Here is a 21,683-nt window from a genome sequence, read left to right as displayed (position 1 = left end):
TAAGATGGAGAGCAATTGTGGGAGACATTTAATGTTGGGTTTCGCTCTCCACACACTTGCACCATACACCCTGTATACATGTGCACAGACATGTGTACACATGGGAACTTGAGCACATGTACACAGAAGGAGAAAGAGGGGAGATTTTAACTTTACAACTCTTCCTTCCTCTTTCTTTCTTTCTTTCTTTCTTTCTTTCTTTCTTTCTTTCTTTCTTTCTTTCTTTCTTTCTTTCTTCCTTCCTTCCTTCCTTCCTTCCTTCCTTCCTTCCTTCCTTTCTTTCATGCATATGAGTTCACTGTAGCTGCCTTCACACACACCAGAAGAGGGCATTGGTTCCCATTGCAGATGGTTATGAGCCACCATGTGGTTGCTGGGAATTGATCTCAGGACCTCTGGAAGAGCAGTCAGTGCCCTTAACTGCTGAGCCATCTCTCCAGCCCCAACTTTGCAACTCTTTAGAAAATAGTTTCCATACATTTTTAAAGGCAGTAGGTCATACACATTATGAACACAGACAGCTTCGGACCCACATCTTCTAATGACCTCCACCTCTGCTGCCTACTGGCCTCCCTAGGGCTGGCTCTGCAGGTACTGAAAGGTTGGACACCCGTATCAGGGTCAGATTGGCAGGGAGCTACGCTGTAAAAGATACAACCCTGGAAACAAGAGTTGGGGTTTGGCTGTACTTTTCCAACCTCTGAGATAAGGAGGCAGCTGAGAAACATCCGAGGCCTCCACAGGTCTCAGGAGAAGCACAGAGATTCACACAGGCACGGAGCCGGGTGGAGTAGGCAGTGAGAGTGTCGTACAACACAGGCTGGGCTCTCCAGTGCTGCCTGCAGGCTTTGGACTGAACCAGGCTTACAAAGCTCTCTGGGAATGCTGGCTGCTTCAGCTGTGAGGTTAGGGTGACGTCTTGTTCCTGAGAAGTCTGTGTTGCTGGAACAGCCCCTGTGATCCCAGGACATAAGTGGGCAGGCCAGGGTGGATTCATCTCCTGGGATCTGATTCTTCACAGATCTGGCTTTGCCTGATGGAAACTGAGAAGGAGCAGTTGGCCTCGGGGAAACATAGGGGAGGGGCTACCACCAAGGCTGGCTGGTAGGGAGAAGGGGGTCTTTTGGTGTGTGTGTGGGTGTCTAGTGGTTCTGGAGACAGAAGATGAGGTCCAGCTAGGCTAGTGGGAGAGGAGATATGGCTGGCGTGGGGCAGTTTAGGGCTTCAAGGCCAGACCCGGAAGCTCCACTACTTATTCCACTTAAGGCTCTAGCTTGGAGGATTGCCATCTCTGGTTCCAGAATTCTCTAGAAGTAAACAATAACTATTAGCTTCTGCCTAGGACTCAGTGTTCTGAGCCCCCAAGTTAGAGGTTATTATTATAAGATCAAATACAGAGTGGATGCTCTCAGCCAACCATTGAACTGAGCACAGGGTCTCCAATGGAGAAGCTAGATAAAGGACCCAAGGAGCTGAAGAGTTGCAGCCTCATAGGAACAACAATATGAATCAACAGGTACCCCCAGAGCTCCAGGGACTAAACCATAAACCAAAGAGTACACATGGAGGGACCTATGGCTCCAGCTGCATATGTAGCAGAGGATGGCCTTGTTGGACATCAAAGGGAGGAGAGGCCCTTGGTCCTGAGAAGGCTCGATGCCCCAGTGTAGGGGAATGCCAGGACAAGGAAGCAGGAGTAGGTGGATTGGTGAGGGGGATGGGATAGGGGGTTTTCAGAGGGGAAACCAGGAAAGGGGATAACATTTGAACAAAGAAAACATCTAATAATAAAAAAAGATTTGAGCTTAACCTGAACAACAGGGATGTGGAGTGTAGAACAGAGAGGTATAGGCAAGGGAAAGGGGTTGGGGAGTACTATAAATACACAACATGGAGACAGCTCTGCAAACCTGGCCTGGTGCATTCAGGTCCGTCTCAGATAGGACCAGAGATTGGGGTGGGGGACCTTGCAGTCTTTTCAGAGTCTGTAGAAAACAGGATGAGATTGCTGAAGGAAGATTCAAGGAGAGCTGAGTTCACCCCACTCAGGAGGGATGTGGTATGGGTAGAGAGGGCAGAAACAGAAGGCTGGAAGGCTGTGTGCAGCAGAGGGGTGCTTTGTCTGGGGAGGTGCCTTTGATCGCAAGCCCAGGATATGGAAGAGGCTTTATGTGAGTGAGAGAGTGAGTGAGCGAGGGAGGGAGGGAGGGAGCGAGCAAGTGTGAGTGAATGAGTGTGAGTGACTGAGCGAATGAGTGACTGAGTGAGCATAAGTGAGTGGTTACTCTGACCAGAGCTCTGCGGCCCTCTGACCTGTGTGGTTAAGCACTGTAGGTAAGAGGTGGTAGTAGTAGCCAGGAGTGGGGTTCTGGACATCTGAGTAAGGCCCAGTTCAGGGAGGCAGAGGCTGCAATACAGACTGGGGGATGGGATGTTCCATATGGTTCTTTTCCGGGCTTCATCAGACCTACTGACGCCTTGGAGCCTTGCTGTTCTCATCTATAAAATGGGCATTCTGGAACCTACAGCTCCTCAGATTATCTCCGAGGACAACAAAACCCTGGAGTTCAGGCCTCACACGTGGTGGATGTAGAAGCATGTGCGCCTCCTCCAGGTGTTTACAAACATCTGGCGTTCTTGTCGTACAGCTCCACTTTCTACAACGTTTAAGGAAGATTTTATTAAACATGTTTTCCAATTGATCTTGGTACCTGCAAATGGTCTGCTGTGTTCTATTCTATAGTGTGGTTGCAGCTACCCTGGCCTGTGTGTAGATCAGGCCTGGATACTGTAGTTGAAGGGATAATTTCTGGTTCCTTTGGAAACTCAGTTAAGTCAGATGATGTTTTGCTGGGGGCAGGCAGGTGAAAGGATGTTTTGCTGAAGCAGACCCATGAGAGGACGCGTGGTGTTGAGGAAGAATATAAATATGACCCCACAGACAGTGGAGGAGACTCTGGCATTGGTTCACCTTGCATTGAGTTGCCAATCTTCACTTGTGACTTCAAAGAGAATTATTTACCAAATAACTTCTCATGATATGCGTTTGCTGATTCATGAGCAGTGGCTGCCTAGTGGAGCAGATTGAAGTTGCTGATACGTGTTGGTGTTTGGCTAATGAACTGGACTGCTGACAACAAAGATCGGAATCACCCCAAAGAATTATTTCTAAACAGAAATAGTTTAGAACCCTGTTTCCTTTTAACCTTTCTTTTCGACTACCTCTGGTGGGTGGTAGGCCAGAAGGGAGGTTGGAAGAACCCTTTAATGAGAAGAACACTTTTTAAAGTAGGTTTTGAAAAATCTAAGCCAATGTGTAGTGTCAACTTTCTCCTTAGAAGCCTTCTTGCCTGGGGACTCTGCAGGTCTGAGGCAAAGGTCTGCAGCTTCTCAGTCCATCTGGACACCTGGAGACAGAAGGTACCAGCTTCTTGAAAGATCTGGAGGTTTCTTTAGGGAAAAGGAATTGGGGTCTTGAACTAGGCATGTCTTTGGGGAACTCCCAAGCTCTGTCTTTCCTCACGGACCTCCACAGTGAACTTTGCTCTCTGCCTTGTTTATGCACTTTCCTGTTGCTATAATAAAACACCACAGGCAAAAGCAGATAAAGGAAGAGAAGGCTTGATCTGGTTGGAGAGCTGGCTCAGTGGGTAAGAACACTGGCTGCTAGTTTCAGAGGATCTGATTTCCTCTTCTGGCCTAGTGAGGGCACCATGAATACGTGTTTTACACACACACACACACACACACACACACACACACACACACACACACCAGGGGATAGATCAGGATCTGGGGCAAGGCTGTAAACCTCACAGCTCACCTCCAGTGATGTACTTCCAAGGCTCTAGCTCCTAAAGGTCCTACAACTTCCCCAAACAGCAGTGCCAACAAGGGGCCAAGTGTTCGAATTCAGGAACCTACCCAGGAGGACATTTCTCATTATACTATCATGAACATTTGTGTCAGGTCAGGGACAGTGTTTTACCAAGACAGCCTTGCTTTGTGAGGTGAGAGGTGACACTGAGATGTCATCTATTTCCATGATCTGAGGGTTGTGAGCTATTCATGTGGATGCTGAGAACTGAACTCAGCTCCTCTGTAAGAGCGGCACTTGTTCTCTGTCACTGAGCCGCCTCTAGCTGTGAGTGTGAGTTCATAACACAGACTACAAATGTCTCTTCCATCACTTCCTGGCTTTCTAGACTCCACTGCTGATTCCATGAACTGAGATGGGTTTGGGCTCCCTGGTGACTGTGCAAATAGTCAATGTGTCCAGCCCAAGGTGCACTGTGGGAAGGCAGAGGCACCAGGCAGTCATTAAGCAGTCTGGCATTATGAAGAGGTCTGTGCACCCATGGGCCCCAAAGCAATGGTTGACTAGGCCAATTAGTAAAGATTTCTCATTGTCTATTAGTGGATGGGTCACAGCTTCACAGAATGTTCTGGGTAGGCCAGGCAGTGGTGGCACACACCTTTAATCCTAGCACTTGGGAGGTAGAGGCAGGCAGATTTCTGAGTTTGAGGCCAGCCTGGTCTACAGAGTGAGTTCCAGGACAGCTAGTGATACACAGATAAACCCTGTCTCGGAAAAGAAGGAGGAGGAAGAGGAGGAGGAGGAGGAAAGAAGAAGAAGAAGAGGAAGAAGAAGAAGAAGGAGGAGGAGGAGGAGGAGGAGGAGGAGGAGGAGGAGGAGGAGGAGGAGGAGGAGGAGAAGGAGAAGGTGGTGGTGGTTTTGGGTAGACTCAGGTTCAATTTCCCACTGGCATGACTTATTGAACAATTATCCCTTGAGTGGCCACCTTGGTTTTGTCCTTTTGGTCCTTCAGTTCTGTATTCTAGGATGGTCTTTTAGGCAAACATTCCCAAATCCTTGTTTTAGCTTGCTTTCAGGGGGTTCATGGCCTGAGAAGCATTCCCTCCATGGTGGTTTCTGGGGTTGGTAGTGTAGACCCACAAGAGACTCAATGTGGCAGCCTTCCTCGTCTGGAGAACTCTTGTCCCTGTGAATTGAGGGATATAGCATTTGCAGAATTCAGTGCGTGGTTTCCTTTTGTTTTCCCTCATCTCTCAGCCCCATCTTGTTCCAGCCAAAGGAAATGGGAGGGTTCATGGCTGTGACCTCAGATGGCTTCAAGTGAAACATCTCAGAACCTTCTCTCAAATGCAGGGGTGGCCTCCCTGGGCTTCTGGAAGAGCATGTACTGGGTATGTTGTGACAGATCTACCTCTAAGATACCAGGAAGCTCCTGATACAAACAAGTGTCTTTTTAAGTACTTGGCCATGATTCTCATAATGTGGGGGAAATCCCAAGTGACCCATGGCCCCAGGGATGGCTACTCCTGGAGTTCAGAAGGTAGCACAAAAGGCAGCTGGAACTGTGGCTAGCTTCCCAAAGTGAAGAGGCCCCATGTGCTGGTGCAGGGTGTGGCAATGAGCTGTGTCTTCCTTCCCTTAGGGTGCTGTCACACAGGGGGAGGTTTTTGTTGTTGTTGTTTATTTATGTGTATAGGTGTCTCACTAGCACGTACGTCTCTGTACCCTGTGTCTTCCTGCATACAATACCCTTGGAGGCTAGAACAGGACGTCGGATCCCCTGGGACTATAGCTACAGATGGTTGCGACCCATGTATATGCTGTGAATTGAACCCTGACCTTTGGAATAGCACCCAGCTCTTTTACAAGTGGCTAAATACAATTTTAATCATTGAACCATCTCTCAGCTCCTGGTTTTTAATTTTTTACATTTATTTATTATTGTGTATGAGTAGGTTTGTGTCTTGGTATGTACCTGGAGATCAGGGGACAATTCTTGGAAATCGGTTCTCTTTTTCTACTGTATGGGACCCAAGTATTGAACTCAGGTGGCCATGCTTGGTGGCAAGGACTCTTATTAGATTTTTCATATGTAAAATATATTTTAAAATTTTTATGTAAGTTGGACAGTGTCTTTATTTTTTGTTTGTTTTTTTAACTGGTATAATTTATTTTTGGCTTGTGAAACATCCTTAATTTGTTGATGTAGCAAACAAATTTCAACTCTGCTATGCAAATGACAAAAGAAATCTGCTCAGCAATTAACTTTAGAGTTCAATTCCATACAGGAAACATGCTATATGTGGAAAAATTACTAACTGAACTACAGGTATTAAATACTGAAAAAAAGAAACAGTTTATTATAATTTATTTTATTTAACAATCTAGGAAGTTCTTGGCCATCAGCAGTTCCAGTGCAATTTCAGGTGCAATTGAGAATTCAGGAATTTCAGTAAAGCTGTTAGTATAGTGGACCTTGTAGGTAAAATACTTGCACTTTCGATAGCACATGCGAGGAGATCTCTCTAACACTGACCTCGTTGGTTTCATTCTCAGCAAACTGACCTGGACTAGTCAGCACAGCCTTTATTGTTACTGATGTTAATGCACGCTCCCTTTTTACAATAAATTCATGACCATCAGAAGATATTAATTTTACATACATAGCATCAGGGCCTTCACAGCCACCATAGGTTTTCTCCTCTCCATCCATTATGTTCTTATAAAATTCTATTTGATCCCAGAGTAACTTTAGTAGTCCCCCCCCCCTCCCATGGGTTCCGGGGCACAGGAAGGAATTAGTTCCATCACATCACAGCCACTTTCTTCAAAGTGCGGGACACTGGTACCTGGTGAGGCTGGAGATGCGATCTGCTAGTAACTTGTGTCTGAAGGAAGCACCTGGACAGTGTCTTTTACCCCCTGAGAAGTTGCAGCAGGTGGATCTTTGTGAGTTTTGAGGCCATCCTGATCTACATAGGGAGTTAGTTGCAGAGCCAGAAAATTAAGACCCTGTCTTAAAAACTTATTATGTGTGTAAGTGTATATGTCTGTGGGTACAGATGTCCTTGAAGGCCAGAATAGTGTTTAGAAGCTCCTGAGGCTGGAATCACAGGTGATTATGAGTCACCTTGCAGGGAACTGAATTGGAGTCTTCTGCAAGAACAGTATGTACTCTTAAACACCATGAACTGCTAAGCCTTCTTTCCAGCCTGTAGGGGTTGGATCTGAACTCTCACATCCTAGGGACACCTCTATAGCTGAGCCTTGGGGGCGTCTCCACACCCCATAGTACTGGTCTTTCCCTCCGTCCCTTAATAGAGCAAACACAGTCAACATCGTTCAACACTGAGATCCACACTGGTCCTATGCCAGGTCTGAAGCTTTTAAATTTGTCTTTAAGCCGACGCTCTTCCTTCAGAGGACCCCACTGCACTCTGGCTGCTTCCCTGGGTATCACGAAAGGTGCAGCTGGGTTTATCATTCATGTGGCCCCATGCTTTACCACCCCTGGCCCATAGTCTATCACTGCCTAGAAATCCCAACGCTGCTGGGAATAACTTCTGACTCTAACCCTGTATCCCTGATCTTCCATATCTTCCCCCACTGTCCCTTGAGAAGCACATGAGACTTAAGATGAGGTAGAGGATTCAGGCCAATGGCCAGTATCTGATAAAACTATGAACCTACCAAGAAATCAGAGGAAAGCCCAGCCTATTACACAAGTCTCTGTAGAAGTCCATTATAAATGAGAATTGCCTGGAGACAGAGGGAGGAAACTATCAGAAATGATCCATGGGCCACAGAAGAGGTTGCAGGACCCCAAGCCGAATGGACTCAGATAAACTGACCCAACCTATATGTGATCCCCCATAGTTCCCAAGGCCTGCCACAAGAGGGCGCTGACCCTACACAGCTGGGCACGACTCTGCCTCAGGGACTAGTGGCTGCAGGCCAGTGACAATGGCGCCTGGGTCTGGGCACCATGCCAAGGTGGAGCAGCGCACAGGCCACGAATACAGAAGTAAAGGTATCTAAGACTCCCTTAACCTCTGTGCTGGAGGTGAACATCGATGGGTTTGCAGTCTTACCCTCAGGTTCCTGTCTCACTCCATAACCCTCTCCTAAAGACCTCCAAGCCTCACCTGCCCTCTTCCACTTCCGCCAGAGGTATAGTGTCTGTCTAGGCCGAGCATTTAAACCTCTATCCTAGCAGGAAATCTATGACACATTCCTGCCTGCCTCCTCCATCCTGGTTAGTGGGGTCTGCCTGAGAAATAAGGGAAAGATCCTGAGTCCAGAAAAGGGCTCAGTTCCTCCCTAGCTTCCTCTTTACTGTCCTTCATGTTCCCACAGCTGAGGACCTGTCCCCTCTGAAGCAAACTTCCCCCAACTACAGCCTGTCTGCAAGAAGACTATGACAGACTCCCCAGGGTGCGTCCACCTGAGTGATGGGAACACAGCACACACTCCCCACCCCGCTGGACTCGGGACACTGGCTATTGGTGATTAAAAGGTCACAGTAGGGAGGTAGAGAGATGAATCAGCAACTAAGTGTCTACTGTTCTTACAGAGAGGATCTGAGTTCAAGTCCTAGAACCCCAACAGGCTGCTTACAATTGCATGCTTCAAGGGGCTCCAACATCCTCCTCTGATCTTGGCAGCCACCCATGCAGAGTGCAGTGCAACTCTCTCCCTGTCCCTGTCCCAGCCCCCCCCCCTCACACACACACACATGAAAATCTTAATTAAAGTGAGTCACACTAAGGACCTCTGGGGTAAGTGCTTCCATTGTAGGCGATGGCTTCTGTATCCCATGTCCCTGGCTCTGTGGTGCTTTCTTCTCAAACTGTGGAACCTGGAGAGAGAAGCACCTTAGAACCCCAACTCCACCAGCCTTCAAACATCCACCTGCTGCAATGGCAGCAGCCTTTCCTAACCTGTCACCTGACAGTCAGTGTGCCCCATCAGGGACTGATGGGTCGAGAACTCTTGACTCACCAGGCGCTTCAGCTTGCTTGGTTCTCCACTGCACGCAGCTACTTGAATTGCTGTCTGTCCATCCCTGCTGGTTCTTTTGCCTAGACCCAATCCTGTCCTTTCACCCGCACTGGTTGCCACAGCATCCCTGACTTCCATTTTGTTATCTTATCAGCAGAGATTCCTGCACCTTCTACTGTTTTATCAGTTTTGACTTCTTTGACCTCTTGGGAACTCCTTGTCAACCCTTTGTGGTTACTTGATAACCTACACACACATACAAGCTATATGATGTGTAATGTATATTCTGATAGTTAATATTAGCACTTAAGATCGGAGTGAAAGAAACTGTTTGCCTTGGCCAGGTTATCAAGGAAAGCAGACTGTCTGGCACAATATTGCCACTGAAACAGCTATCTATACCTTGTGAATATACTGCTATTCAATGAACTCTGACACGGTGGATAAGACACAAATGTGTTCTTCTTTGTGCTAGAGCAAGTAGCGCCTGCTCTACACTTGGATATCCAGCCTAGCAGGAAGGAGGCAAGCCTGTGCGCCAGACAGAAGATGTGACTGCGTGTGGACGGGGGACAGATGCTGGGAGAGAAGAGCCTTGGAAGGCCCTCTGGGCAGAGAAAGGGACCAGATGCCATTCAACACCAGCACTGCTTCCAGACCAGACAGGTTCTCACAGGCTAAGGTAAGGGTAAGGATGGCTGGCTCCCAGACTCTACACGAGCAAACTCAACAGAACCATCCAGGTTCCTGCTAGAACCCAGGACAGAGGCAGGTGTGGGTGGAGGGGGATGGCTTTTCATGTTGTTTCAGGCTTAAGATGCCCCTCCTTGGTCAGAAACCACGTCACAGTTCTGCTACACAGGCCCATTTCCACATGGGGCATCCTCTAGCCCATGATGGCCATACTCACACCGGAAAGCACTGTGACCGAGCAGTGTGACAGCACACATGGTGCTCAGTGGTTAAGAATGCTTGTTACTTTCAGAGGACTGGAGTTCAGTTCCTGGTACCCATACCAGGTGACTCACAACTGCCTGTACCAGCAACTTCAGATGATCTGAGGCTTTCTTCTGGCCTCTGTGGGTACCAGACAAGCATGCAGTTCACAGACATCTGTAGGCCATAGACTGTATATATAAAATAATAAAATACATCTTAAAAAAAACATTTTTATTTATATTTTTTATTTCATTAGAATAGATTTCTCTTCCTTGAAAGGTAAACAAAACCTGGCTCCTGGCGGGCTGTGTCAGGGGCCACTGGTGATTTGAATTCACATTAGGGGTCCTTGGGGAGGAGCTGTTTCCATACAGGTGTTGGCCCTTTTAAGTTCTCCATGAGCCGTTCATCCCAGGACTGCATCTTCTCGAGCCGCAGAACCTGAGGAGAGAAGCCCATCAGAACTATTACCCTTCAAAGAACCAGGCCCATGAAGATTACAAACCACCCCTGGATAGCGTACAGATGGTGGGAAAGGTTTGGCGCAGGGGAGTGAGTGCCTGGTGGCCACCGTGGATGGGGAGATTCCAGGTGCTTCTATTTCTGTCCACTGTGAGGCTACATAGTGTCAAAATCCCTTGCTGATCTGTAGAAACTGCTACCAAGTGGGTCTTCGCGGGAGGTGGAGTGGCCAAGCCCTTATAGCTACTAAAGAAGCCAGAGCTTGGTGCTAGAGACATAATGTTGTAGATGAGAGCACTTGCTGCTCTTCCAGGGGACCTGAGTTCAGTTCCCAGTACGGACGTCAAGCTTTTGTGACTCCAGCTCCAGGAGATCCAATGTCTGCACGACCTGCACGGGCATTTTACCCACAGGTGCAAAGTCATACACATAGACACACACAATAGTCACAGTAAATTAAACAGCTGATACAGCTCCCACCCTCTGCCCTTGGTGGCTAAACTGTTCCATTCCTGTGACTCACTGACAGCAGGATGCAGGGACAAAGCATGCTACACAGGCTACATCAGCTACACAAGGTGCAGGCTTGCCCAGCCAGTGGGGACATAGGACATATAACATCCTGACCCATGTCTCTCAGCTTCGCAGTGGCCATTCTTCTTCCCACTGAATCTTCTGGGTTACTGAGGGTGGCTTGGGGGGAGGGGGAGGGGATGTTCCCAAAGTCAGCTGGATACAGAGTCACTTCTTCGCAAGGAGAAGCCCAGAGGGTTTTCCAGTACCATGCCAGCCCTCTTTGGCTGGGGCATTACTGATTAAAGGGACTGGATGAGTCTCTCTCTCAGGGGCGGGGGACCATCTGGCAGCATCCCTGCCTTTTTTCCTGAATGTCAGAGGTGCTGACTCCAGCCCAGTCATGACGATTTTCATGATAACAAGACCACGATGACTTCCACCTAACAACACAGAGGTTAGATGTACACTCTGCACCCTCAAAGTGCATGCCAGGTATCCGAGGTTTGCCCTCTTTAATTGTGTCCCTGTGCTGAGTAGCTGTCTCTCTTTAGCCAAGCAGAGTCTGGCTGGGAAGGAACTGTGTTTAACTTGTCACCTCTGGGTGTTTCCACTGTGGTTTTAAGAAAAGGAGAGAGGTAAGGAGCTAAGTTTGCTTTAATCAAAGTTGTGTCACTTTTAATCCCAGTACTCTGGAGGCAGAGGTGGGAGGGTCTCTATAAGCTTGAGCCCTGCAGGGTCTACAGAGCCAGTTCTACAGGACTACACAGAGAGAACCTGTCTCAAAAATATGTATGTCTGTGGTTGTACATTCCTTTAATTCCAGCACTCAGGAGGCAAACATATCCAGAACTCTGTGAGTTCAAGACCTTTCTGGTCTACAAAACGAGTTCCAGGACAGCCAGGACTGTTACACAGAGAAACCCTGTCTCAAAAACCAAACCAAATTAAACCAAAACTATATATGTATATCTATGTGTGCATATATACATAAATACATACATACACACACATACATACACAGAAAATAAAATAATCCATGCCATATACCACTTTGCATTTAAAAAAGATTTTCTCCTCAAAGGAAGCACCTGTAAGTTCTCCCAGGCATGACACACAAAGCTCTCTGGCCGTGCCTACCTGGTTGTCAATGCAGAGGAACTGCCAGGGCCACCTCGTGTTGTACAGAAAGGGTCGCAAGTCAAACCTGTTGTCATCAGGACTGTAGTTTTCAGCATGATATGCTGGTGTGAGGGTCGTCATCTTGTGTCTGTTCATGGAGTACTTTGAGAAAAATAGCTTCACCTTCTCAGCCACCTGGTGGGCAAGGAATGCACAGGTCTCAGGTTAGAAAGACAGGAAAGACTCAGGGCCAATAGCCCTGCAGCCAACAGGTGCCAGTCTTGTCCATGTTTTTTCCTGACAGCAGTGTGGCAACGTATCAACTGGGCTGGCGCTAGCTGAGCTGCAGGACTGTGGAGTCCTGGTTCTGACTAAATATGAAAGCCAAAAAATGTTACTATGTGTGAAATGAACTTATCACTTTGGGGGTCATGCCCAGGTGGCTCAGCCGATGTCACACATGCTTCACCTGTCTCGGTGTACAGCTGTCTCTCCACATGTTGAGCAGTTTGCAGAACATGCTGTAGGGCCCTGCCTTGGCGACCTTCCGGAGCCTGCCGAAGATGGAGAGTTCTGCATACGTCATCCCCATGTCTTCCTGTGAGGACGGAAATATGTTCAACATGCAGTAGGGCGGTGCCCAGAGGGTCCTCCCAGCTTCTGCAGTTGGGGACCAAAGCTCCATGGAGGTGAGGCTCCACAGGGCCAGAAATCGGTGCCCAGCCAGGGATCGAAGACACTGGCGACAGGAAATACAGGTTTGGAAGATGACCAAAACCCTGCCAGGAATGGAAGGTGGCTGACTCTACTCCAAGATTGCTCTGAGGCAGAGAGCCTGCTGTGGGGGAACTGGAGTCCTTCCTTCCCGTCTTCACACTCCCTCTGACCAACCTTATCTCCCCTTTCCTCAGCCCTAACCACAGTGAGAAAGCTAAGTCAGAGTGTCTGAGGTCAGTGATTCTGTCAGCTTGACTGAGCCAGGGGCCTGGGGCAGCAAGGTCTCCTTTTGGCAGAGGGACCCAGTGAGAAGGGGAGACACATCCACTATCATTACCTCATCCATCTGAGAGACCTGCCCATCGGCTAAGGGCTCCAGCTCTGCAGTGGCCGGGGCTGACAGGATGCTGCAGGGAAACACCGAGTCAGTCACCAGGGCTGCTAATGTGCTCATGAACTCTGGCAGGACATCCCTAGACAGACCGCAGTTGGGTTGGATATGACTGGCAGGGCCATGCCTGGGCTCACTCATGACCCAAAGGACAATGAATGAAGGGCAGAAGGGGCTGGCAAGCACAGGGCAGGGACCCTTGGCAGAGCAGGTATAGTGGGGTAGTTGGCACACTGCAGGACACTTGGGAGGATCCCCAGTCTGTGCCTATGAGCTGCCAGGAACAAACTCTCTGTGACAAGCAAAGGGACCTCCACATATTGCTGAGGTCCGCTGTGGGCAAGACTGACTCTGTGAGGGGAGCAAGGATACAGGCATTTCCTGGTGCCAGGAGCAATGCTACAGTGGCCCGACAAGCTGACGGGCTGTGATGTCCTCAACAGGTACCCAGAGATCAGGCCTGTCAGGTGCTAGCACCTAGACTCCTTGGCTTGAGACAGTGACAGCAGCAGGAGAAGAGCCAGTCTTGGAAGAACTGTCACATGAGATACTTAGAACTGTGGGTGCAGGAACAGAAACTGAAGGGCAGGACACAGGGAGCTAAGAAGGGTGGTTGAGTAGGGCAAGTGTGGCCTGGTGGCCCTGGTGGCCCTGGTGGCCCTGGAGCCACAAGAACACAAGCAGGAGCACTCACGTCTGCAGAACAGGAAGCTGAAAACGCTCGGCACAGAACTGGACAAAGGCCCTCAGGTCTGTCTTGCTGATGCCACCTATGGGGTTGATGTCCGCACTGGAGCAGTCATACTTGGTCAGGTAGCCGAGGAGACTGTCAGAGAGAAAGGACAGTATCCTCATGGTTCCAGAGGTATTGAGGGTTATAGGGTGTACCAGTGCTGTCCAAGGGCCCCCTTCTTCCAGGGACCCTAGAAGTCGTATGTCCAGCACAGCTCAGGCCCTGGAGGAAGCCATCTAGATCATATTGAGCATGCTAGGTAGATACCTGTTTTGGCTCAGAATGCTTGGGTACCACAGTCAACCTGCTTGGAACACCTTCTCTAGAAGGCCAGGGTCAGCTAGGTGGAGCCAAGGGAGAGGCCTCAGAAGGGAAGACAGGACCTTGCACAAATACACACCCAACCTGGTAGAAAGTTCTGATCCACAGCTTTAGATCTGGGATCTCACATGGCCAAAAGGTCCCTAAAGGTAAACTGTCTCCAGACAGAGATGGACCTGGATTACAGGGTGGGGTTGAGAGGCAACCACAGGCCTCCTCAAAGGGAGTAAGAATTAGAGAGCAAAGGCCACAGGCTGCCATCAAGATGCTGATGTTTGGGAGAGTACAGGAAGGTGGGTGTTGGGCATGGGAAGAGCCTCCAGGGGCCTGGGGTGGGCGTGGCATAAGCAGCTACCCTGCAGTGACCGTCCATGAGAATAAACAACTTAGGCTTACACATCAAAGCTTTCATCAGGGCGCATAACACGTGCTGATCTCCATTTTCTGTGGCCTCATGGACCCGGGTGGGATCTGGCTTCCTTCCTTTACCTCCTTTTCAGGTGACACCAATCATCAGCGTGGCTGCCTATGGTGTGCACCTGGCCATTGTTCTGGCCCCGCCCTGGCCTTCGGTTAGCAGGAACACACCCACCCCACCCTCTCTCACCCATGAGTCACCCACAGGCTTGAAACAACAGCCCTCTTTCAGAAGGCAGCTACCAAGTGGCTTGGCTCATGTTAGAAACCCAGGCTTGTAGGCTCCCCTGTCCCTCCCTGATGGAGGTTCCTGGGCCCAAGTTATGAGTACAGATTACATGGCATGTGCTGAAGCCCCACATTTCTCCCGGAGGGTGAGATTTCTGGCAGGTATCATTGGAAGGTACCTGATACCTCCTGCCAGCTGCATGTGGAACTGGATGTATCCTTCGTAACATCACTGCGAGTGGTTGTGGCAAGCAGTGCCATGCTGCTCTGTCCTGACCTGACCCCGCTGCCAGTCTGTTTGCAGTAGAGGCCACAGCCCTAGTCCTCTAGCAAGTCATCAAAAGCACTCCTGGAACTTACTGGGCCCTTATGGCGGTGCCTCATCACCTCTCTTCAAGCTTTTGACTCACTGTTTCTCTTGGCACCATCTCTTGGCAAAACCACAACAACAAGCCAACAAAGCTGGGTGCCACTGCAGAAGGGTGGCAACCCCATCGTGCTCCTGTCTCTTCCTCTCAACCCTACCCTCACTGGTGGTTCCTTCCCCGAGGAGAAAAAGAACAGTCTTGGGCTCTGGGGAATAGCCCTGTAGGTAAAGCATTCTTTGCACAAGCAAGAGGACCCGAGTTCAGATCCCCCACACCCACACAAAGCTGGACACAGTGGTACCCATCTATGATCCAAGAATGCCTATGGAGACAGAATTCCCAAAAATGTATGTATGTATGTATGTATGTATGTATGTATGTATGTCAGCTAGCCTGGAGTATACAGTAGTGGACAATGACAGCCTGCCTCATACAAGGTAGATGAAGACTGATACCAGAAGTTGTCCTCTGACCCCCACATACATGCCATGGCACATGCTGGCTATACACACACACACACACACACACACACACAACCTGCTAGGTGTGGCGACACAATCCTATAATCCTAGTTCTTAGAAGGCAGAGGCAGGAGGATTGCTTCCAGTTTGAGGGCAGTCTGGGTTATATGCTATGTTTGAGGCCACCTATGCTTCATAGTAAGAAGCTGTCTCAAATCAAACCAAACCAAACTGAATGTATGTAAATAGGTGGGTGGATAGATAGATGGATAGATGATTGATGGTGTAAGTAGATGTATGTATGTATGTATGTATGAATGAATAGGTGGATGGATATATGGATATGTGGCTGAATGGACAGGTAGGTGGATATATAGATGGGGTGGGATGTTTGTATGTATGTATGTATGTATGTATGTATGTATGTATGTGTGTATGGATAGATGGATAGGTGTGTATGTATGTATGTATATATAGGTTGGTGGATGGATGGATGGATGAATAGGTGGATGGATATATGGATGTGTGGGTGATTGGAAAGGTAGGTAGATGTATGGATGGGGTGGGGTGGGATGTATTTATGTACGTATGTGTGCATGGATAGGTGGGTGGGTGGGTGGATGTATGTATGTATGTATGTATGTATATATGTATGTTTGCATGCTGCAGTGGCTCCAGTAGATTCTGTGAGACAAAGTTTTACAGACTGAGGTGAGAAATGTCTCCTGGAGCCTTTCGGAACACCTCTATTCAGAAGCCAAAAATCTCACTTGGCAATTTGCTTTGCTCCTAAACTCTCCCCCTTCTTAGTAGCAGGGACTATGAAAAACCAAGCAAATTAAGATGTAAAAGAATCCATTTTGAAGTAAGTCACTAGCCAGAAAATTCTGCAACACTTTGCTCCAGTCATTTACGTAATTACATTTACCTCCCAACAGTATATAAATGAAGTATGGCTCTGACACTATGGTATGAAAGCATTAATTAGCATAGTGGTATAAATATATTTTATATGTCTTGACTGTATATTGGCTTATAAGTCATTGGACATAATTTAAAAGATATAATGTTATTAAGAAGAGGTTAGTTTAACCAGCTACACATGAAAAGTACAAGTTTCTTTTGTTTTTTGACCCTCATAGTCACCCTTGCAGGACAGGTGGATTTGAAACAATAGGCTCAGACTAAAAGATATTTACATCTGAAGAACCTTATACAATGTTCTTGAACAGGTAGGTGTGGGCAAATTAGAAAGAATTTGCATTTGAGTTGTTGCAAAGCTCAGAGCTGCTGCAACGGAAGCTTGTGAGGAACTGCTTTTGTCTTGTAGACCCCACCTAGGGGGGTCTTTGACCAAAACAACATTCTTAACTTATCCAGGTGTGATTCAGGATGCAGTTCATACTTATTACTCACGGAGACTCATTTAGACTCAGGGAGTTTGACAAAACGTCCTTTAAAGTCTCTTTAAAAGTTTATATCAAGAAGATTGATGTTGTCTGTGGTCGAGCTTCTAAGTTTGTTACATGGGAAACCGTTTTACCTGGTTGATTTTATACTTCCTTGTACCAAATGGTTATGCTAATTGTTCCTTGGGCCTGCTTTACTAGATACATCTTTTGATATGTAAATATCAATTCCTCATGCTTAAAGGCTCATGCCTCAAAACAGAAAAATACATTCAGATTCAAACCGCCTCTGCCTCTGTGTGTGGTTGTTTCTGTTTGTCATGTGGCTGAACCTGTGCCTTTTCCTGAAATCCAAAGTTCTCCCTCAGTTGGGACCACCCGCGGCATATGCATGCATGTATGTATGTATGTATGTATGTATGTATGTATGTATGGGTGGGTGGATGGATGGATGGTCAGAGTAATGGATGCACAGATGGGTGACACAGTTTATGACTAGACAGGCAAAAAGACTAATCGATGAGTATGTGATGTTTTAAAATTCCTCAGCTAACGAGGAGCATGTGGGAGCAGCTAGGAGGTATGGCGGTTCACCTAAGGAAAGTAGGAAAACTGAGTCTGGGAAGGGGATCTACCAGTCTCTACTGCTGGGTCTGAAGTTGGGTGGATTGTACCTGGAAACAAGAGAACCACTGGATTTTTTTAAGCAAATAACAAAGGTTCACACAGAAAAACAGCCACACATCCATCCATCCATCTACCTATTCATCCAGCCAGCCAGCCAACCAGCCACCTATACATACATATATACTTCCATCAATACATACATATATACATCTACATGCATCCTCAATCATCTATCCATCCATCTACCTACCCACCTATATACATACACCACCACCCAACATTCACAGTTCGGTTTGGTTTGATTTTGAGATAGCTGTTTTGAGTTTTGGAAAACTATTTGCAATGACATGACCTTTGATGCATGGGACAGGAAAGGAAGAGGAAGTGGGGGTCCTAGTATGGCTGACAGGAGCTGGGAGATAGACCAGGGACAGAAGCAGCCTAAGCTGGGTGAGTGTGAACTGGGCTGGGAAAAGAGAAGATTCTTGGTCTGCATTCTCTGGATATCCTGATACTACAGGAAGACTATGTCTTGAAAGGACCAAACTTCCATCTAGAGACTTGGGGTGCCCGAGTCCATCCCAGCCATACGCACCTCTCATCCACATTGGCAGATCCAAGCACAAGAAGGCTTCCTCGAGCACCCCGAGACCAGAGGCTCAGCTGAGCAAACAGGTAGGCAAGGACCATCCTAATCCGAGCCTGGGTGGAGGAAAAAGGAAATTATCCTGTGCTATGACCCAGGAAGCAGCTACACTAAATGCAATCCTAGCACAGGAGCAACAGAGTTAGAACACAAACAGGTTGAGTCAAGCTGTGCTGCACTGTGCTGCACTGCCCTGTGCTGCGCTGTGCTTCGTTGTGCTGGGAGAAGCCTCCCAGGCTCTCCCTGTACCAGTCCACAGCACAGTGATAGCACCAAGAGTGACAGGAGGCCAGCACTGAGTAATGGCAGCCAGGGAGATATTCAGCAATGCCCTCCACACCATGAGGAGGCCATGCACACAAGGGGCAAACAGAGATGGTATGCTGACACCCCAACAGACAAACCCTGGAACCTTTTCTCTCCCTAACCAAGGCAGCGCGGGGTGGGGCAGCGTCATCCGTGCCAGGCCTTGATGAAACAAACACACAGGCCCCACTTATGCCCGTGTGTGGTCATGCTCTGACACACAGCCTTTCCAAGGCTCAGATGGGCACACATGCCCACACACATGCTTGCACACTCACAGATCTGCAATCCAAAGCATGGCTATGTGGCCAGGGTCTCTAGTAGACCTGCAGAAGGTTAATCCGCTGCTCATCTCATCACCAGGCTCCAGTCTTCCGCTACCTTCACATTCACATCTTTGTGAGGACTAGCGCCAGGCTCAAATACCTACCTGCACATTCTGCAAGGCCAGGTTCTCCCTGCTGCTCCCTCCGTGTGCTGAGAACTGAGGCAACTTCCGGGTCACCAGGCTGAAGATGCCCAAGACAGCCTTCACAACAGTGTCGATGCTGAGACTGATGTGGTAGCTGGAAGAGCAGAGGGGAGGGGTCGGCACAGGCAGGCTGAGACATGCTCTTAACTACCTTTTAAAAACATTTCTGGGGCCTGCGTGTAGTAGTGCATGCCTTTAATCCCAGCACAGGGGAGAAAGAGGCAGGTGGAGTTGAGAGCTCCAGGTCGGCCAGAGCTCCAGAGTAAGACCTGTCTCCAAGGTGTGTGGAGGGGTGGGGCGGGGACACATATCCCTTGGGGCTGGAGAGACGGCTCATGAATTAAGAGCACTGACTACTTTTCCAAAGGACCTGGATTTAATTCCCAGCATCCACATGAGGGCTCATAATCACCTGTAACTCCAGTTTCAGGGATTCAACACACTCTTTGTCACTCACATGCACATACCTACACTATATATATAGTTAAAATATAAATTAAAACTTTCTTATCACATGAACTGGAGAAGGCACACATCCCAGAGCACGTGTGTGGAGGTCAGAGAACAACCTTGGGGAGTTGGTTCTCTCCTTACAGCACATGGGTCCCAGGGATGGAATTCAGGCATCAATCAGGCTTGGTGGCAAGCACCTTTACCTACCAGCCCTCTCTCCGGTCCCCTATTACCACCCAACAGCATGGGACTCAACCATGGTCAGCACAGTCACAATACTGTAAAACCGTTACTGCTCACCACCCCCAGAAAGAAATCCTGCTCAGTAGCGATCACTCTCTATTCCCAGTTGCCCCAGCTTGATAATTGCCAGTCCACTATCTCTACGGAGATGCTAAGCTGGGCAACTCACAGAAATGAAGTTGTATGTGCCATGGCCTTTGACACCTGTTGTGTTTCACACAGCATGACAGTTCCAAGGGCCACTCATGCTGCAAAGGCACTCCACACCTTTTCACTTCAGTGCACCACTCCACGGTGTGCACAACTGGCATTTTTGTTTAGCCGTTCATCGGCTAATGGGCATTTGGGTCATTCCCTCCTCCCATTACTGTGATGAGCGGACAACCAGGGGCATCCCGGGAGGGAACTGTTGAGACTCGTTACTCCTTTGGGCATAAGCCCAAGAACAGAACTGCTGGTGGGAGGTTTTTGGCTGTGTGACAGGCAGTTTCTTGTTCTTCCAAAGAGCCAGAACAAAAGAACATTCTGGATGAGGAAGTCACACCTCTTGGAAAAGTCTCCTTGATCTTCCCCACACAACCTGCAAGCTATGTCCAAAGCCTGATGGACCAGCCCTATGGTATTCTGCTGACAGGAATACATGACCTGCATCTGCACCTAGGGGCAAGGCTTGGTGATGCGTGTTTATGCATGTACATGCACATGTGTATGTGTATGTATGTGTGGACTGTATAGTCTGGGGCTTGGCTGTATTGTTTCCTTAAATTCTGACTCAACCCACAGCAGCATTTCCCTCAGCTGCCAGATGCACATGAAGACAGACCCTGCAGCCACAGCTCTGACCTCTGCCACGGGGCCAGCCTGAGCTCAGCACACGACAGAGTCCTACCTTCCAATCAGCTGAGCCAGTTTTGTGGCCCTGCTGTGCGTCTCCTGGGAAGAATTCTCGCTGGCCATGTAGCAAGTTGTGAGCAGCCGCCCGCAGAGCTCCCGGGGATCCTGTGGGGTGTAGCTGCTCTCATCTACCAGGTTTTGGACATCTGTCAGCACTTGCCGATCTAGGGCCACCAGAGCAGGATGAGAACCACTATCTGCACAAAGTTTTGGCCTCCCTCCCAAGTGCCCATGCAGCCAGGCAACATCTTCCAAGTACCAGCCTCTGTCTATCTGTCTGGGGCCTGTCCTTAGCTCCCACTCATTAACTTCAGTCCATCTCTAGAGCCCACCCAAAGACCCCTGGTCTGAAGTAAAGGTTCCACAATCCATCTCCCACAGTCCATAGCCCACGTTCCTTTGCATCTAGCTCTCACTGATCACTCTAGAGGCCACAAATCTAGCCCAGTCCATTGCCCATAGTCCTAAAACAGAAAGAGCAATTCCCTCTCCCTGGTGCCTGCACACTGGCCCCTGTTCCCACAGAGGTAGCTGTGTTAACTTACTGCTCTGCACTGGGCTAGCTGTGGCCTGTGTTGGACTAACCTGTGTTTTGTGCTAGGCTAACCTCTGCTCCTGTGCTGCCCAGGCTATTCTTAGTACCACTGCACCCACGGAGGAATAAGGCTGATCTAGGTTGCCGGACCCCAAAACCTGTATCCACCGCCCCCTAGGGCTGCACTGTTGACAGACAGTGGCAGGCAGACAAGGCCACATCTCTAACTGCCCAGGAATGGCGGTTACTGGCCTGGGTTCTGGGACTTGAGCAGGACTGGTGATATCTGTTCCCTGCAACAAAGCCTCCTTCACCACGGTGTCCATAATCTGGGTTTCACCTCTGTTCCCTGCCTGGTTTTGAACCTGACACCGTCCTCAGATCAACGGATATCATGTCACCTACTTCCGCTCTTCACAGCCTCACAGACCAAACAGCACATGGAGTAGACGATGCAGGCGCTGGCTGCACTGTCCACACCGCCACTCAGGGGCAGGAAGAACCCAGCCTGGAACGGGTAACCAAGTACTGTGTGAACCGAGCTGCAGATAGGTTGGGCCCCACTGCAGCCTAGCACAACCCTGTGAGTCCCAGAGCCCTACGGGAAT

General features: G+C 48.8%; 1 protein-coding gene and 1 pseudogene across 2 annotated transcripts in view; both read right to left on the bottom strand.

Annotated features, from left to right (window-relative positions):
• Positions 1–6,193: 6,193 nt before the first annotated feature.
• On the bottom strand, positions 6,194–6,570 carry LOC127678541 (elongin-C-like; annotated as a pseudogene).
• A 3,421-nt stretch (positions 6,571–9,991) lies between these two features.
• Positions 9,992–21,683, bottom strand: part of Nadsyn1 (NAD synthetase 1) — a 32,064-nt gene continuing 20,372 nt past the window's right edge. For both annotated transcript variants that reach the window (XM_052194565.1, XM_052194573.1), the window contains 9 exons: positions 21,481–21,583; positions 20,536–20,704; positions 18,909–19,044; positions 18,122–18,228; positions 13,657–13,788; positions 12,909–12,978; positions 12,324–12,452; positions 11,873–12,049; positions 9,992–10,198 (listed from right to left, as the gene is read on the bottom strand). In XM_052194565.1, the coding sequence (XP_052050525.1) occupies positions 10,097–10,198; positions 11,873–12,049; positions 12,324–12,452; positions 12,909–12,978; positions 13,657–13,788; positions 18,122–18,228; positions 18,909–19,044; positions 20,536–20,704; positions 21,481–21,583 (1,125 nt within the window). In that variant the 3' untranslated portion in view covers positions 9,992–10,096. The remainder of the gene's footprint in view (positions 10,199–11,872; positions 12,050–12,323; positions 12,453–12,908; positions 12,979–13,656; positions 13,789–18,121; positions 18,229–18,908; positions 19,045–20,535; positions 20,705–21,480; positions 21,584–21,683) is intronic.

The sequence above is a fragment of the Apodemus sylvaticus genome, chromosome 1 (genome assembly GCF_947179515.1).
Source record: "Apodemus sylvaticus chromosome 1, mApoSyl1.1, whole genome shotgun sequence".
In the NCBI taxonomy this organism is placed as follows: domain Eukaryota; kingdom Metazoa; phylum Chordata; class Mammalia; order Rodentia; family Muridae; genus Apodemus; species Apodemus sylvaticus.
The sequence above is the reverse complement of the archived record's forward strand: the minus strand, read 5'-3'. Positions and strand labels throughout refer to the sequence as shown.